Here is a 17,347-nt window from a genome sequence, read left to right on the forward strand (position 1 = left end):
ATTTCATGATAACTCACTGAACATGAGAAAAAACTAACGATGATACGATATGTCTAGTAAATTAATCGACATTTCATGATAACTCACTGAACATGAGAAAAAACTAACGATCATTTGATATGTCTAGTTTATTACGCATGGTGCTTATCAAGATTGAAAAGATAAGAGATTGTGATAATGAATGAAAACTGGAGCTGAAGTCAATCATTATATTCAAGAATTTGTTGTGATACTATTTCTCCTAACCATAGCCAGAGTAAACCCTTTTGTGAACACTTATTTGAACTATGTTAAAAGTAAAACCTATTTTTCGAAATTAATAAATTACTCAAATCACAAAATAACCATAAGATTTTCCCTGTTTTTCTTCTCAATTAGTTTTGTCTCCTCAAATTGCAAACATATTCAAGGTCAAGAACTGGCAATTTGCTCTCGAATTCCATCACTGTTAGTTATGGAACCCTCGTCCACTTCTTCCCCCTCCAAGAAGCTTCTCATCACAGATCTGAAGCCCAAATCTGTCCCCAGTTCCGCCTCCTCTTCCTCCGCCACCAGCACGCGTCCGGCGCCGGAGAAGAGGACCCGCGACCAGCCCAATATGTCCGATTGCCATTGCTGCGGTCGCCGGATTAACCAATCAAACCCTAAGGACCGCCTCCAGCCGATCGACAGCGTTTGGCGGATAGTGCTCCTCTGCAGGAAATGCCGCAGGGGTGTTTCTTCGGGCCTAACGTGCCCTTACTGCTTCCTGGCAACGGGGAATTCAGGTGATCTTTGTACATGCAGAGCTTGTCAACGCAAAATTCATAATAATTGTGTTAGGGATTATGGTAAATGCACGCCTTGGTGTTATTTGGGGGCGGGGTTTGAGGGGTTTAGGGTTTGTGTGGATTGTTGGGTGCCTGAATTGCTCAAAAATTCGATTCAGGTTTTGGGGAGTGAGAACATGGGTGGGTTGAAAGAAAAGGGTGAGGGTAAAGATGTGTTGGAGAATTCGGAGGAGAATGGAAAGTGTGAGGTGGAGAAGATTAAAAAGGATCAAGTGACAAGTATGGGAAATGGGACGATTGATGAGGATGGTTTGGTTGATGGTACATCTAATTTGCATGGTAAGAACCATAGGGATAGTTTGAAGGCCGGGAGTTCGGATTCTAGTGGTGAAAGTGAAGCTGATGATGCTGAATTAGCAATTCAACTACATAGAGTTATGAATAGTTCACCGAGAATTTTGAGGGGTATACCATTGGGAAGCTCCAATGATGTGGATGCTTCGAACACTAGGAATTGGAAAGGTTTATCTTATAAGAGGTCTGATTTAGGAAAACGCTGCAGTGGAGATCAGAAGCTTAATAGCTGTGCTGATAGTGCTGTGAATGATTCAAATGCTGGTCTAACTGGATTAACCCAAGGATTAATACCTTATAGGCGGGACAAGAAGCGGAGAATCTGGTCAACAGAAAATGAGAATACTGAAATCTCTGCATCAATATCCAGCCAGCAGCCAGCATTGAAGAACTTGCATTCAGATGAGGCCGGGGTTGCCTGTTTGGATGATGCTGGGATTGAGTCTTCAGATGAAGCTGGGGTTGGGTGTTCGCTTACGAGTGGTGCTGATACATCAGAGGATCCAAGTTGTGATAATATTGGATGGACTAGTTCTTGTGCAGATGATGGTAGAATTGGGAAAGATCTTGTAACTTACATGCGCACTAGGTTCGGGAAGAAGGTATTCCAGATGAATGGCCGGATTGATGTTAATGGTGATAGCAGCCCTTGTGGTAACTGTGGATCGCCCTTCGAGGCTGCATGTTGCCAATATGATTCTGCAAACCTTAATACTATCAAGAGTAAAACTGAGGAGATTTTGCCGAGTGGCACTTCTGATACAGCGCCTGATCGCTTTAATCTGAAATATGTGAAAAGGATTCCAGGCACCAAAGTTAACTCGAGTTTCCTGCGTTATGGCATAGACCGCTATCTGTTTAAATATGCTAAGAGGGTGAAGAGCTCCAACTACAGCTCAAAATCTGAAGCTAAACCACACTCAAATGCTTTTCTGGATAAAATTGGCATCTCTGCTACAAGATTAACTACCAACTGCTCTGCGGAATCTAGTACTCTGTCTGATCTCCTTTACCATTGATCTTCCTCAATGAGCAGGTAATGAATTTAGTTTCTTTATTCAACCCCTTAAGTGATGGATACAATGATTGTTGCATTAGTAGTTATTGCTCTTCATGTTGCTTACTTTCTTTTATTTTAATGGATACACTGATTGTTGCATTAGTAGTTAACTGGTAAGGCATAGTACTATACTAAGCTGCTCTTGCTTTGTTAAATGGACTCTATGGTCGGTTGGATTTTGTTTGTGTTGCTGACAATAACATCTGTCTATAATCTATATACTATCTAAATGGACAACATTTGTTATTAGAATAGTTTTTAGTCTTGGGGACCACTCATGTATGATTTCCTTTATTTCTGGGAAATGCATCGTTTGGTAAAAAGTTGAGTTTAATAGAATTTGTATTCTTGAAGTCGTAAGTGGTATTTATGTACTAGTAATATTTATGGGATATATTGGATAAAGACCACAGCCTGACATTTAAGCATCAATTCACCCTTCCTTTGTCGCCACAAAAGCTTCAGGCCAAAATAAGTTACTAGGACTAGGAAAAGTCATGCTAGTTATTGCTTCTTTGTTCTAATTTGACCTTCCTGCTTCGGTTCTGTACGCCACTTCTCTTTAGGTGTAATCTTGCACAGTAATTTCACAAGAAGTGCTATGACTTATGTAGCCCTGTGTGTAGATACCCTTAAACAATTTTCTTTGCAGCACGATAAGCAAACATGATACCAGATTATGTAACCCTTCATTTATTTCTTTGTGGGGCATAAGGTTCTTCTCACACTATTCTTTTCCACAGTAAGAAGTTGAGTATCACTTAGATTTGGTTAATTTTTTAAAACATGGGCGTTCAAGTTTCACATTATAAGTTTGATTTTGTTATACATGGTTTTGTGATGTCATTGGTGACATCTTTATGTCATGTCCACTTTATAATTGCTTGACCTCTCAGGCTTTGACTTGTTATGGATCTAGAACAACTTATTCACCTCTTAATAATTTATTATGCACCAAATATGATTTTACATAATAAAAAAGCATAATGTGTGGTAAACTTTTCCACTATAGTTGTTAAAATCGAACTGTACGTTGCGAAAAGGCATGATATCAACATATTTTTGGTGATATTTCTGCAGTGTGATCTCGTAAAGTTCAATAAATTTGTGATCGGATTCATTGTAAAGTGCGGAGTATGAATAGTCATAGTTTTGTTCACTGTTTTGCAGGAAGATTGAATTACTCCAATATTGGTGGCATTCTTTCAGTAGATTGGTGGAAATGGTAAAGATGGCTTAGAGTAAGAAGGGTACTCTTTCCTGTTGTTCCATTATTGTTTGATGCCCATGCACATTGCTGCTTTGACAAATCTCTGTAGTATTTGATGATTAAGCTGACAATATCAGCCTCTTGCTTCTTCATGATAGCATGCATCATCTGAAATCTGTATTAGTAGAAATAGTTAATGCTGTGGCCTGTGGCTATCTGATGATGAGTAGATTTGATGTATATAGCCTTTTATCTTAGATCAAAACCTCCCTTTTCTAATATGACAACAGCCTTGGAAGAACAGAAAAAAATGAGAAAGTTGCTTTCGCCTATATTTCATCTTTATCGGTCTAACAATGGTATTAGTGAAAGCACTGGCATTTCCTAATTTATGCAGACATGCATATACATATTATATACTATATGCATATATCTAATTCATAGTTGTAACATCCATTTAAAGTGACATGCTGCCCTTGCTCTACTTGCCCTTATAGAATAAGGCGATAGAAGTTACTCATTAGTGTACATTGTTATGTGGATATAAGATTTGCATCCACAATCATATTTTAGGCTGGAAGCCAATATTGTGTTCGAGTGCTGTTACACCAATACGTTAGAACAAGAGCCTCTTCATTAAGCTTGGTGTGTAAGACTAGTTGTGGTGTAAGAGAAGGTTATAGCTTTCGTACTTTACACCACAACTTGAAAAGTTATGCTCCATTAGATCTTTCATCTATTTCTCTCTAGCAGTTTAAGCTTGTCTGACAAGACAATTCATGTTGTCGGTACCTGAGAATAAGCTTCATGGTTTTTATATGAATGCACTATATGAATATGTTAGTGAGGCTTGTGGATTTTGTGTGGGATGCACACTCCCTGATATATTCTAATTGGCTTATCATCCCACTTAGTGTGTGCATAGCACACTTTTTCCTATTAAATATGCTACCCTTTGGTGTGTTGTCCAAAACTCTCCATTCTTGCAAGTGCTTTCTGATGCATCCATCCATCTTCATAAATTTCTCTTAATTTTTATAAGTTTCTTTGGATTTAATAATCTTTAGGTGGACGAAAAACACACGGCCTTGGATTCAATTCATATATATGTATTATATACATGAAAATTCTCAGAGCTATCTATAAATACACCTCTTTTCATACTCAGCCGTCTCAAGCAGCCATCTCATATCCCTCTCTCTCTCTCTCTCCCCCCACTTAGTGATGGCTTTCCCAAACCATATAGAGATTACAATCCCAAGAGATAATACAGGGCAAAACCATGACAACATTAGGATTGTTCCTGAAATAGAAGCATTTGACTTATCACTTAGTGCACAATTTCTGCAAGCTGCTGTGTTAGGAGCCAACGACGGATTTGTATCTGTTGCCTCACTGATGATGGGGGCCGGAGCTGTCAAAGGCGGAGTTAGGGCTTTGATCCTCACTTTCTTGGCAGGACTCTTTGCTAGTGCTTGCAGTATGGCGATAGGGGAGCTTGTCCATGCGTCTTCTCAGCTAGAGGTAGTGATAGCTCAGATGAAGAGAGAAGGCTCGGCCAATCCCTCTCGGCCTGCTGTGGAAGCAGTGATAGCCCAGATGAGGGGAGAAGGCTCAGCCTATCCCTTTCGACCTGCTCTTGAAGCAACCCTCGCCTTTTCACTGGGGGCTTTCGCCCCAATTCTCGTGGCTGCTTATATAACCGAATATACAGTTAGGTTAGCTGTGGTCATTGTGGCTTCCACCACCATGGCACTGACGGCGATTGGCGGCCTTGGGACGGTGCTGGGACGGAGCCGGGTGGTCTCTTCCTGTGTTAGGGTGCTGGTGGGAGGCTGGATGGCTATGGCTATTACCACTTGTTTTATTAAATTACTTACTGTTAATTAGCGGTATGAGAAATGTGATTTAAAATCGCTCCAGAATTTTTTAGGAATTCAAGATAATTTAAATTCAATAAAACGAATAATTGAGATGTGAGCACAAATATAATGAACTGATATTATATACTAGTACTTCATCCGTTCTTGAAAATAGGTTCATTTTTTCATTATTATTTTTTTTCTATTTATGTAAACTTCCTCTCCACTTTTTCTTTATCTTTCATAATTTACTCATTTTTTTTTTCTTTTTCCTAAAGCAAATGCGAATCAAAACTTGTGTTGTCTATTAATAAGTTTATTTTTTTTTGAACGGATGGAGTATAATTGTGCCTTAACAACAACTTTTTGTACTAATTTTTCTTGTAATATCTTTTATTTTTGTTTAAGGTGTTGGCAAAAGACAAATTTATAACATAAAAGATGGTAAATGTTCTCGTGCAGAAAGAGGCAATTTGCATAAAAGGAAAAACCTTCAAGTATGATTGGAAAACATAAACTGACACTAATGAAATTTAGTTTTCGAATGATTTCATGTTAGAAGTCTCAATCTCTTAGGGGCTTTGCAGTACATTTCCATGCAGGTACAGCAATTGAAGTGGCTAAAGAATTTGAAGCGGATAGAGGTGGACGCACACGAAGTGGTTAACATGATCGACGCTGCAGACCTCCGACATGTCCTTCCAGAGATCAGAAATCAACTCAGGGGATGTACATTCAAAATCTCGCACATTCCCAGGGAAGGAAATGCGATCGTGGACTTCCTCGCGAAACAGGGGAAGAGGCAGGAAGGGCAGACTAGTTTTGACCAAGGATCAGCCCCCCCTTTTGTTAAGGCATCAGCTAGACTAGATTGCATGGGAGTCCCGAATGGTGGACGACCCGAAGAAGACAACGATGAAGGAAATTGAGAGGGAGGAAACGGGCAAGAGTAACGGGGTTCAAAGGTATCTTCATGCATATCACGCCACCTCCATACTCTAGCTATCCGATTGTAAGGTCTAGTTTCCTTGATGTATTTTCATGCCACTTTTGGGCATCATGTAAACTCGTTTCTTGTGAAATGTACAGGTTGAGGATCCGCCTAACCCTCGGCCAGGAAGGCGTTTGACTAAAAAAAAAAAAAATCTCTTATTTTAATTTTTAAGGAATTTAATTACTACTACCTCCGTCCACCAAAATTTATCCCATTTTGACCCGGCATTGGTTTTAAGAAATGTAATAGAAAGTGAGTTGAAAAAGTTAGTGGATTGTACGTCCTACTTTTATATATTAGTTTTATAATAAAATGTGAGTAAGAATGAGTTAGTGGAATATGAGTGAGGTCCACTACTAAAAATGATAAAAGTGAAATGGGACAAATTTTGGTGGACGGAGGTAGTATATTTTATGGACTTTTTAGTATACTCCATATGAAGTATTTGTGCAGTATGTATCGTTTTGGTAGTTCATTGAACGTGCATAGAACACATAAAACTTACAGATAATATCCACTTAAAAAATGATTTCATGCATTTAATTCGTATAAATACCAAATGCAACAGCTCCATTTCCATATTTGAATTAATTAGCAGAGCACACTGCCATCATTTTCCAGAACTTCCTTGCCTATACATACATATCAAGGAATATGTCCAATTAATAATCTATTTATATGTTCTCTCTCCCACATCTCTTAATGCACATTAATTTCTCATTTTAATTCATTTTCAAAGATACATATAATCACATAAAATGCTGCCATTTCTTCTACTCCTTTTGTTCAACATAGGAACTTCGCAGGGGCAGCTTCAAGTCGGGTTCTACGCGAAAACCTGCCCCAACGTGGAGGCCATAGTCGGAGGCGTGGTCCGTGAGGCCGCCGCCTCCGACCAGAACACTGCCGCCGTGTTACTCAGGCTCCACTTCCACGACTGCTTCGTTGAGGTCGATCACTTAATTTTGATTACATTCTTGCATGCATTTCCACACACTAAATTAATGTGATGAATTAGGGTTGCGATGGGTCGATCCTGATCGATAATGGGGCGGAGAGGGACGAGAAGAATGCGTTCGGGCATCAAGGGGTGAGAGGGTTTGATATTGTGGAGAGGGCCAAGGCCGAGCTCGAGGCCTTGTGCCCGAGAACGGTCTCTTGTTCCGACATTGTTGCCTTGGCTGCGAGAGAAGCACTACTTTTGGTAACATTTTTTATCATCTTAATTTTGATCATGTTTTTTTTTTTATAATTTGGTTTGAGTTTAATTTGAAATTTGTGTGTAGGCGAAAGGGAGTTCGTATGAGGTGGAAATGGGGAGGAGAGATGGTGTAGTTTCGAATATGGATTCAGCAGATAATATGCCTGATGTTAGTGACTCTGTTGACACTCTCAAAACCAAGTTTTTGCAGAAAGGCCTCACTCACAAGGATCTTGTTCTTCTTACTGGTAATCTCTCTCTCTCTCTCTCTCTCATGAACTAAGAAGCATGCAACTTTTGTGGGTGTTGAATTCGGTAGGAAGTCTTGAATAAATGACTAGTTTTTGGTTCCTAATGTTCATATGTTCATCTTAAAGTTTATTCAAATTTCGGCTTGCCCGCAACTTTAGAATTAAATCACTAGTAAAAACTATCGATTATCTGTAGCAGAGTTTTCAGGTGAAATTGTATATGCCGTGAAATCATATGTGGTTGTCGCGTTGATGAGTTGAGTGATGTCGTCTATCCATGAATAAATGACATCGTTTGATAAAAATATCAATAATATATTGCACGTAGGCGTCTGGATTTTTCGTCGTCTTTTTCACTTTAAGGCAATTATAAATAAAATTATAGGTCATGATTCAACGTGAAAGGTGCTATATAAGATCAAGTATTAATATGTTAATTTTCTTTTAACTATTGTTTATTTTTTATGTTTTTTGTCGGTGGTCTTAGATTATTGATGATCTATGTCATCTAATATGATTGAAAATATGCCAAGATTAATTGGCACTCGGGATTTAATAATTAGTACAAAAAATTATGGATGATATATATCATGATAACGAATTCTCCAGTCCATGCAACATGTGATCATAATTATAATGATGGGCCATGAAAGGAAATATCTTAATGTAAACAAGGATTGATAGATAATGGCATGTGATAATTAAATAAAGATGCAAGTTGTTACATTGCTTGAATGATGATCACACACGCAATATATGAAATCGTTGTCATTTACATTTAATATGTTTTTGAATAAGTTTATTTGGTTTTCATGAGAAGAGAAACTATATAAATGATTATGATGCGCCAATGTCGATTCAACTTTATCTATATTAAGTAAATAATGTTGGATCTATTGATATAGGTCATGATGAGTCACTATCAGCCTCTAGAGACATATATTAGTGGTTGTTTTGATTGATGTCAATTATTGTATGTATATGCATAGAGATAATAGGCATTTAAATTATAAAATTTGATCAAATTTTAATTGGATTTATAACATTTGAAAACAAAACAAAGTTATAGTAGTTCTTTTGAATTGATGGAAAGAATTAATGTGTTATTTCAGCTGCGCATTCAATTGGCACAACAGCATGTTTCTTCATGAACGACAGGCTCTACAAGTTTCCGGCCGATGGCGGCTCCGATCCGTCGATAAACCCGGACTTCCTTCCGGAGCTAATGTCCACGTGTCCGAAAAACGGAGACATCAACGTAAGGCTGCCGATCGACAGGGGAAGTGAGCAAGTATTTGACAGCCAAATATTGCAAAATATAAGGAAAGGCTTTGCCGTGCTGCAGTCCGATGCGGCCCTCTATCAAGACGAGTCGACTAAGGCCGTCGTCGACTCGTATTTCGCGGACTCGTTCAGGCCATCGTTCGAGGCGGATTTTGCCGACGCGATGGTGAGGATGGGCAGGATCGGAGTCCTCACTGGGCTGCAGGGCACCATCAGGCGGAGTTGTGCCTCTTTCGATTGATCGATGAATTTGTCTAGTTTCTAATTGGTGTCTCATTTCATTTTTACTATATGGTATGAAAAAAGTTTCATTTTAGTATGATGTGAAATGCGACACAAATTATGGATTAGTGAATTTCGTCAGCTAGTATATGTTGTATGAATGTATGTACAAATAAATATACTAGTACTATCATATTTTGTCAGCGTGTGACATGCAATTGCATTGAAAAATAAATAAAATGAAGAAGTTGTATTTGTGGATTTACCTGTAATAGTACCTTTTAGAAAACGAAATCGACCTAATCTTAGTAAGTAGTATTAAACTTTATCGCAGATTTGTCTTTTTAAAAAGTTATTACTACTACCATTATTCTATATGGATGAGGTTGATTCGATACTTGCGTCAGAATAGGAGGAGAGTATTGACACGGACACTAAACAAAAGGAACATTCAAATTGTATAATCGTATAATTATTTTTGTCCTTGTTTAATTATAAATTCGTGATCAAAATACCATATAAATAGGTAGTAACAAGTAGGGGTGTAAATTCGGGTACCCAAACCCGAAAATTCGGGTACCCGAACCCGAAATCTAAAAAATATCATACCCAATACCCGACCCGTATGTGAATTCGGGTACCCTAATACCCGATGCGGGTACCCGAACCCAACTAATCGGGTACCCATAAACCCGGAATTATTATATTTAAAATTTATTCTTTTATATAAATTAAATTGTGATGAGAATAGAAATGATTAAAAATAACACAATACTTACTATTTATCGACAATAATTCTATATTATATAAAATAGACATAGACATTAGACAAATAGACACTACTTAATTTTAAAATAAATGTTTTTTTTGGTATAATTTGAAATATAAAAGAGATTAAAATAATTTTTTAAGACATTAAATGAACATGTAACTAAAATGGAGAAAGAATAACTAATTAAATATATACTATTTTCAAAAGATAACAAGTAAGAACATAAATAATGCAACATGAACCGAACTCGAATGTAAAGACGTATTAAATCTACATATGATTAAATAAAATTACCCTCGATTTACCCTACGGGCCATAGGCCCTATACTAAATAAAAATATTTATCACAAATACATAATTAATCGGGTTTAATCGGGTAACCTAAATCCAAAAAATTCTAACATTAACTACCCGAACCCATACCCGAACCCATAATTTCGGGTTTCGGGTACCCAAAACCCGTCGGATATTGGGATTGGGTCGGAAATACCCGAAACCTGCGGATTAAATTTTCAGGCCCAGTAACAAGTAAAATCTCCACTGCGTGGCCAATTGAATTACCAAAATCATTGAAAAAGAGACTACACACATCAATTAGTATATCATACTGTATGATCTTTCCACAAAGAATCATTTAACAAACAGTTATAAACATACTATAATCTCCACCACAAACATGTTAACCCCATTGACTTCACTGGGTGTCCTGATTTCATGCCAAATTTGAGGCCAATCTTTTCAACTCCACAAAACAAACATGAGATCAAGAAGGAAGAGAGAGAGAGAGATACACAGACAGAGAGAGAGAGATAGAGAAGGAGAAAATAAACAGGAGTTCAACCTGTTTAGATTCTTGAATCCAAATAGGTAGTTTCCTCAAATCCTCTTCTCCTTCTCCATCTCTCTGACCCTCTTTCATCCTCAACAACTCGAAAAAGTTGATCAAACTCGAATACATAAAGCATTGACGAACGAAAAGGAAGAAAAAAACGCATGGCCTCGAGCAAGATGAAAGAAGTTATAGGAGCATTCAAGGATCACACCAGCATCAGCCTGGCCAAGGTCTCCACCGGCAGCAGCTCCCTCTCCGACCTCGAAGTGGCCATTGTCAAAGCCACCCGCCATGGCCAGAACCCCCCCAACCAGTGCTACGTGGCCGAGATCCTCAGCCTCACGTGCTACTCTCGCTCCATGGTCAACTCCTGCATCGCCATCATTGCCCGCCGCCTCAACCGGACCAAGAACTGGGTGGTGGCCCTGAAGGCCCTCCTGCTCGTCCAGCGCCTCCTGTCTCAGGGAGGCACTGCCTTCGAGCAGGACATCTTTTTCACCACCAGGCGCGGGACGCGCTTCCTCAACCTCTGCGATTTCAGGGATTCGTCAAGGAAGGCGTGGGACTACTCTGCATTTGTCCGCACGTACGCCTTGTACTTGGACGAGCTCCTCGAGTTCAGGATGCAGGGCCATGCCGAGAGGGGCAGAGATCGTAAGGTGGAGGAGGAGGAGGAGGAGGATGACGGTGCCGTCATTGTGAGGGCTACTCCCGTGTCTGAGATGGACACCGAGGCTGTTTTCGCCCGAGCTGATCATCTCATGCAGCTTCTTCAGAGGTTCTTAGCATGCAGACCAATAGGTAATATATATATAAGGGAAAATATAAATCACGAAAGATGGTCAAATTTTAGTCTGTCCCACACTTTTCAAAAAGAAGAGTAATAACGAAAGACCAAATTTTCGCAATTATCCAATCCTTCCCTTTTCTCAGCAAATTGTGCGCTGATGTGCCTATCGGCTTAAAACACATGGACAAAGCATCGTTTCGAACTTAATTAGACGTTGTTGTTTTATCCACGTGTTTTAAACCGGTTGCCACATCAGCACGTAATTGCTAGAAAAGGGAATGATGGGGTCAGAATTTGAACGGCTTTCATAATTTATTTGGTAATTTATCCTACAGATAAATATGTGATTTAGCAATCATTCTTGAGTTCATGCTCATAAATTTGTTGTTGTAGGTGCTGCTAAGCATAACAGAATTGTGGTGGTGGCACTCTACCCCATTCTGAAAGAAAGCTTCCAAATCTACCATTGCATAACGGAAATACTAGCGACGTTGATAGAGCGTTTTATGCAGCTGGACGTACCTGACATGATGCAAGTCCACGACATCTTCTTGCACGTCTCCAAGCAGTATGACGAGCTTGATGGCTTCTACAGCTGGTGCAAGAATGTCGGGATCATGCGTTTCCACGAGTATCCCAACGTGGAGAAAATCTCCCAGCCAAAACTCGACATGATGGACGACTTCATCCACCACAAGTCATCCACACTGCACAGCAGGAAGGCCATCGAGCCACAGCAAGCAGCACTCGCCCTCGCAAAAGAAGCCTGGATAGAGGAGCCTCAAAAGTTGCTCTCACCAATCAAGGAAGAAACAGCAGATGATTTAAAGATGACTCCTGCACCACAGCAATATAAGAAAACTCAAGTAGAAGGCGATCTGCTGAACCTGTACGACGACACACCAACTCCTCAGGATCTTGGGGATCAACTGGCTTTAGCTCTGTTTGACGGCTATCCCGCCACGACTCCTTCCACAAGCACAAGTTCGCCATGGGAAGCCTTCAACGAACCAGAATCAGGGGATTGGGAGACGGCCTTAGTTCAGTCCGCTAGCCATTTGTCAAACCAGAAGCCGTCTCTCCCTCAAGGCTTCGATCCGTTGGTTTTTAATAGCATGTACCAATATGGGGGAATGCAAGCTTCCTCGGGTTTCTATGCCAACGGAAGTGCTAGCAGCGTGGCTGGGAGACCAGCCATACTGGCATTGCCGGCACCACATTCACCAGCTAACTATGGACCTAATGCTTTCTCACCGAACGACCCCTTCGCAGCTTCTCTTGCCATCGCACCACCTGCCTACGTACAAATGTCGGAGATGGAGCAGAAGCAGATGCTATTAGTACAAGAGCAGCTTCTGTGGCAGCAGTATACAAGAGACGGGATGCACGGACAAATGGGATTAGCGAATTTGCAACAACAGAGCCCGTATCAATACATTCCAAACGCGTACGCAGCAGCGCACTGAGATTGTTTTGCGAGTGAAGGGACAGCCTTTGAGATTATGAAGAAAAAAACTGCACCAAGTGATGTTTTTTGCGAGTATCTAATACAAGTTAGATAAGAATCACCACCAGCACAAAACTGCTTCAAGTTCAAGACACTGTTAATATTAACTTGTTTTTTTCCCGAAAAGGGAAACAAGACTGTGTTTTGATGGTTTTTAGTTTTCAATTTTAGCTTCTTTTGCATAACTTTTTTCACGGTTTTGTCAATTTGAGTAACAAGTAAAACAGCTGCAAACACTAACCCTAGTTATTCAAGAATGATCATATCAATACTTCCTACAACTATGATCCCATTATATTGAAGAAACTGATTATGCTGAAATATTGCTATTGGCAAAAAAAATCGAACCAAACCTTAGGAAGAGAGGAGCAGTGTTGATCAGAAATCATAGCTACATATAACATCTCGAAATTCATCACATAGTATCAAGCATCTCGCTGAGGACTTTGATCAAACAGGTTGCGTGCATAAATTTTTAGGTCTCTGAGAAATTGTCGACGCAAGAGAATTGAATTGACAGGACTTCTTCCGTTCTTCGGCATCAACACGTCTAAAAAATCAAATCTACATCTAGAAATTTCAATAATTATTTATGAAAATTTCATTCACTTTTTCGTGTGAGTTATTGAAAAAATAGGCCCACCGACTTCTAGCCCATCATTTGACAGAAAGAAAACTCATTTAATATTAAGCCGATAAAAGGGCCTGAAAAAACCGCGGGCGTCGAAATTTCGAGTGAAATCGTCAGCTTCAGCTTGAAGATGGAAGAATTGTTGAACAAGACATTCGCGGTGCACGCCGCCGCTGCGGCGGCGTCCGTGGCCGTAGGCACTGCCATGACATACCCGCTGGATACTCTCAAAGTCTTGGTGCAGGTTTCAAATATGTAAATTTGATCTCTTACTGCTTGATTTCATTGATATCCATGGATTATCGATCTTCGTCAGTATTTATACTAGGTGTTTGTGTGATGAATTGAACACAGGTTGGCTCCACCGGTAAGAGGCCATTGGCTGCAGCTGATGTTTATCACAGAGTGCGAGTGTTATCGGGATATTCAGGTAAATTCTAAAGCCACCAATCTCTTAAAAAATTCAGTATGTGAATAGTGCAATTTTCAAACCAAACTCATCTTTGTGGATATAAAGTTGTTTATCAGTACTTGTTGATCATGCTTAGAAGCAAAATTTGTAGAGGACTGAGAGAGAATTTAGCAACTTGGTAATTGTTAGTTTTAGATATTTATGGTCTCAATTTGAAATTTTGAGGGGAAATTGATATGATTAAGAATCAAGCACCTTCCATGTTTATAGCTCGTCCGGTCTAACAGTGTTTGTTTTCTGGTGCATTGTACAATCTTTTTCCGTATCTGTGGTTTATACATTCCTTTTAAGTGTGTATAATTCAGTGTTGCGCCCTTCATACCTTTATTCTTTCATGTGTATTTTAGGTTTGTACAGTGGCGTTGGGTGGCTGACTTTGGGAAGAACGCTGGGTCTCGGTGTTCGCTTTGGTGTTTATGAGATATTGACCGCGTTCTACAAAGGTAACTTCAAATTTTCTGCATTTCTGTTGTTCTTTCTATAGATTCTTGGTGTATGTTTGGGTGATAAATGTTCTTTTGTCCTTAATATATATTCTAGCATATTAGAGATGATATTGTGCTCACCCCAATCTTTCCTCACCAGATGGTCGTGAGGACGATCATTTACTTCTCTCCGAGGCTCTACTGGCAGGATTTGCTTCTGGAACGGTCGAATCACTGATAAGCTCTCCATTTGAAATGATCAAAGTTCGTGCTCAGGTTGCTTCTGCTTCTGGCAATATGCCCCTGCCACCCATTGTTGAAAAGAGTGCTGTTCCTCCTTTAGTTTCGAGATTGCTTCCCAGATACTCCCTGGATATGAATGCAATGAGCAAATCCATGGGCCTTTTGTCTACCTTGACCAATAGAAAGGGAAACATATTGGATTCCTTGAAAGAATACGCATGGATGATGACAGGATCTGGAAAACCACCTCCTGTTAGCAATGTTCGAACTTTATCAGAAATTGTTTCTTTGGAAGGATGGACGGCTCTCTGGCGAGGTTATAGATCTGGTATAGTGAGAGATTCCATTTTTGGTGGCTTATTTTTTGGGAGCTGGCAATTTTTGCACCAAGTCATGATCAACTGGAAAGCTGTGAATATGGATCCTATGCCAAGGTTTATATTCATCATTTTTCTGGTTTGCCATTATGTGATCTATTGTTCTTTCAAGAGAAATGTGACTTTGTGATTTTCAAGAGAAATGTGACTTTGTGATCTATTGATCTTCCATTATGTCCTCTTTGGTCTGCATATTGCACAAATAAAGAATTATTCTATCAGTTCGTCAGCAGTTCTGAGGAAAATATGAACACTGTAGTCATATTCTATAGAGATATGAAACTTAAAGTGTGCCCATTTTTTTGTGTTAATACTCAGCATTTATTTAGCTTCTGATTTAACAAGCTGCCTCTTTGTGAATTTTCCTTAAACAAGAATTTAGCTTTTGTTATAGACTATAGAGTCACATTGTGAATTTTGTAGGATATAACAACAATTATGCATAAGTGATCTGTTTATTCTCTTTTCCTCACTTCACAAAATATTTTTCAGGTATGACAGTGAAGTTGGTCCATTGTCTCCAGTAGCTGTTAGTCTTTCAGCTGGAGTTTCCGGTGCTTTTGCTGCAGCTGTTTCGCATGGGTTTGACACCACAAGAAGTCGATCACAGTGCACTATTTTACCTAAGGTATAGTGCTTGACGGCCCCAAGAGAGGTTCAGTCTAATATCGGTTTCAAAAGTGAATTCCACTTCATATTTTGAATGTTTCTATTTGGATCTGTGGTAGCCTTTCACATTACATACCTGGTTGGTGTTTTGATATCCTGGAATGTTAATAGGTGGTCATGTGCGCACGTGTCAAATTTGTAGACTGAATTAGCTGAACTGTAAAAGAAAATCTGCCAGCCAAACCTTACAAATAAGCCTCCAGCATTTTGAACCACTATTTTCTATAGCACTGTTGATTTAGTACCCAACACCTTGTTCTCGGCTCAGAAGTATTCTATTCCCCAGCCTCGTTGGTTTGATGAGGGGGTATATTTAAGCACCCTTCGTAATATATTTGAACTAAAATTGATATGTTATAAGAATATATTTCCCTATTGTATCAGTATCTGTTATCAAGAAATACATTTCTATATAAAAATCCACTGGATGTTTCTGTAGCTACTAACTCTCTAATAAGAAGACCTTTCTGACAATGCTGGATCTAATTTTTTCTCGATTTTTTTCCTTGTGAGTTTATAATTTCAAAATTTCCGTTGGCAGTACTTATCCTTGGAGAGGAAATTTTTGAAGTGGCGTAAGTCTGGGAATAGATTTGAGCGGCTCACTGGAATCCACCCGGCTGACAGAAATTTACTGCTGAATGGCATAGGATTACGGATGGCCCGTTCTGGATTCGCATCATCTGTAATCGTTGGAAGCTACTATTTCACTATCAATCACCTGGTGTCTAGTTAAAGAGTCCTTTATTTGCAAGATTCAACTTAAAAACCGTTCATTGAAAATTTGGACTTTGGGTTTGCATACAAAAGAAGAAATTCCTTGAATGCTTCTTATTGCAACCAGACACAGAGTTGATCCCCCTTGGAATGACAAGGCTGCTACAGAGTTTATTTCCCTTCGTAGCGTCAGGTTCATACATCCTTTTCACTGGATACAATCTTATCTTTATTGCTTTTGTCCCATTACATGTGACAACAATCCAAGTTATAACTAGTGAACTCTGCTTATATTTAAGTTGAGGGCTCCTTGTATTTGCTGTCTAGTCCCATCTAGTCTACATGCTTACACTGAAGACGTATTTAGTCGTAGCATATGTAATTATTAGTCAGCATATTCATTAATTACGCTGGTAAACAACCGGGCATAATCGATAAACTCGAAAGATTGTGGGGAATATGTATCCATTCAAGTTTTGGAAATGTTTGATGGTTACAGAAATGGACCCATTACATCACTTGAGTTTTTTCCAAGTTTGTGCTATTAGTGGCACCTCCACTTTGCATCTCATGAATGCCTTCTTCTCCTTTTAACACCATTCATTTGTACTTTTAATCTGAAGTAGTTTCTGTTTGACTCAGTTTAAGCCTGCTATTTTGACCTCAGACGTTTAAAGCCAATGAATAGCTTTCGTATAGAGCAA

The 17,347-nt window shown here is 39.3% G+C and overlaps 5 protein-coding genes and 1 long non-coding RNA gene across 10 annotated transcripts; 5 read left to right on the top strand and 1 right to left on the bottom strand.

Moving 5' to 3' along the window:
• The first annotated feature begins 313 nt into the window (after positions 1 to 313).
• LOC125213250 lies at positions 314 to 3,728 on the top strand. The gene is made up of 2 exons (XM_048113683.1): positions 314 to 2,160; positions 3,355 to 3,728. The coding sequence occupies exon 1, from the start codon at positions 455 to 457 to the stop codon at positions 2,141 to 2,143; it is 1,689 nt and encodes a 562-aa protein (XP_047969640.1). The 5' UTR covers positions 314 to 454; the 3' UTR covers positions 2,144 to 2,160; positions 3,355 to 3,728.
• LOC125213252 (vacuolar iron transporter homolog 4-like) lies at positions 3,363 to 6,448 on the top strand. Of its 5 annotated transcripts, XM_048113687.1 has the most exons (4): positions 3,363 to 3,434; positions 4,854 to 5,221; positions 5,844 to 6,221; positions 6,346 to 6,448. In XM_048113687.1, exons 2-3 carry the CDS (start codon positions 4,877 to 4,879, stop codon positions 6,183 to 6,185), a joined length of 687 nt encoding a protein of 228 aa, XP_047969644.1. In that variant the 5' UTR covers positions 3,363 to 3,434; positions 4,854 to 4,876; the 3' UTR covers positions 6,186 to 6,221; positions 6,346 to 6,448. The 5 variants fall into 5 exon arrangements, with proteins under 5 accessions (XP_047969644.1, XP_047969643.1, XP_047969645.1 ...); XM_048113686.1 differs by having other exon boundaries at positions 5,844 to 6,434; XM_048113688.1 differs by having other exon boundaries at positions 5,859 to 6,434.
• A 396-nt stretch (positions 6,449 to 6,844) lies between these two features.
• Positions 6,845 to 9,473, top strand: LOC125213251 (peroxidase 43-like). Its single transcript, XM_048113684.1, has 4 exons — positions 6,845 to 7,200; positions 7,269 to 7,454; positions 7,537 to 7,699; positions 8,815 to 9,473. Exons 1-4 carry the CDS (start codon positions 7,009 to 7,011, stop codon positions 9,225 to 9,227), a joined length of 954 nt encoding a protein of 317 aa, XP_047969641.1. The 5' UTR covers positions 6,845 to 7,008; the 3' UTR covers positions 9,228 to 9,473.
• Positions 9,474 to 10,549: 1,076 nt separating this feature from the next.
• LOC125214010 lies at positions 10,550 to 13,597 on the bottom strand. The gene is made up of 3 exons (XR_007175047.1): positions 13,463 to 13,597; positions 12,125 to 12,899; positions 10,550 to 11,593 (listed from the first exon to the last, which is right to left on the bottom strand). It is a non-coding gene; the product is annotated as an uncharacterized LOC125214010 (long non-coding RNA).
• LOC125214007 (putative clathrin assembly protein At1g03050) lies at positions 10,974 to 13,294 on the top strand. Its single transcript, XM_048114840.1, has 2 exons — positions 10,974 to 11,613; positions 11,996 to 13,294. The coding sequence occupies exons 1-2, from the start codon at positions 10,974 to 10,976 to the stop codon at positions 13,066 to 13,068; spliced, it is 1,713 nt and encodes a 570-aa protein (XP_047970797.1). The 3' UTR covers positions 13,069 to 13,294.
• Positions 13,598 to 13,857: 260 nt separating the features above from the next.
• On the top strand, positions 13,858 to 17,169 carry LOC125214009 (mitochondrial arginine transporter BAC2-like). Its single transcript, XM_048114841.1, has 6 exons — positions 13,858 to 13,984; positions 14,095 to 14,170; positions 14,560 to 14,655; positions 14,798 to 15,314; positions 15,750 to 15,885; positions 16,468 to 17,169. Exons 1-6 carry the CDS (start codon positions 13,871 to 13,873, stop codon positions 16,660 to 16,662), a joined length of 1,134 nt encoding a protein of 377 aa, XP_047970798.1. The 5' UTR covers positions 13,858 to 13,870; the 3' UTR covers positions 16,663 to 17,169.
• The last annotated feature ends 178 nt before the right edge of the window (positions 17,170 to 17,347 follow it).

Source organism: Salvia hispanica, chromosome 3, assembly GCF_023119035.1.
Source record: "Salvia hispanica cultivar TCC Black 2014 chromosome 3, UniMelb_Shisp_WGS_1.0, whole genome shotgun sequence".
NCBI lineage: Eukaryota > Viridiplantae > Streptophyta > Magnoliopsida > Lamiales > Lamiaceae > Salvia > Salvia hispanica.

Bases quoted from the DNA above. Each gene is read 5' to 3' on its own strand.
- LOC125213250 (XM_048113683.1), top strand. From the start codon at position 455: ATGGAACCCTCGTCCACTTCTTCCCCCTCCAAGAAGCTTCTCATCACA.
- LOC125213252 (XM_048113687.1), top strand. From the start codon at position 4,877: ATGGCGATAGGGGAGCTTGTCCATGCGTCTTCTCAGCTAGAGGTAGTG. The intron at 5,222-5,843 runs GTGGGAGGCTGG...GGGGCTTTGCAG, and splicing joins CTTCCTGTGTTAGGGTGCTG to TACATTTCCATGCAGGTACA.
- LOC125213251 (XM_048113684.1), top strand. From the start codon at position 7,009: ATGCTGCCATTTCTTCTACTCCTTTTGTTCAACATAGGAACTTCGCAG. The intron at 7,201-7,268 runs GTCGATCACTTA...GTGATGAATTAG, and splicing joins TCCACGACTGCTTCGTTGAG to GGTTGCGATGGGTCGATCCT. The intron at 7,455-7,536 runs GTAACATTTTTT...ATTTGTGTGTAG, and splicing joins CGAGAGAAGCACTACTTTTG to GCGAAAGGGAGTTCGTATGA.
- LOC125214007 (XM_048114840.1), top strand. From the start codon at position 10,974: ATGGCCTCGAGCAAGATGAAAGAAGTTATAGGAGCATTCAAGGATCAC. The intron at 11,614-11,995 runs GTAATATATATA...TTGTTGTTGTAG, and splicing joins CTTAGCATGCAGACCAATAG to GTGCTGCTAAGCATAACAGA.
- LOC125214009 (XM_048114841.1), top strand. From the start codon at position 13,871: ATGGAAGAATTGTTGAACAAGACATTCGCGGTGCACGCCGCCGCTGCG. The intron at 13,985-14,094 runs GTTTCAAATATG...AATTGAACACAG, and splicing joins CTCTCAAAGTCTTGGTGCAG to GTTGGCTCCACCGGTAAGAG. The intron at 14,171-14,559 runs GTAAATTCTAAA...TGTGTATTTTAG, and splicing joins AGTGTTATCGGGATATTCAG to GTTTGTACAGTGGCGTTGGG.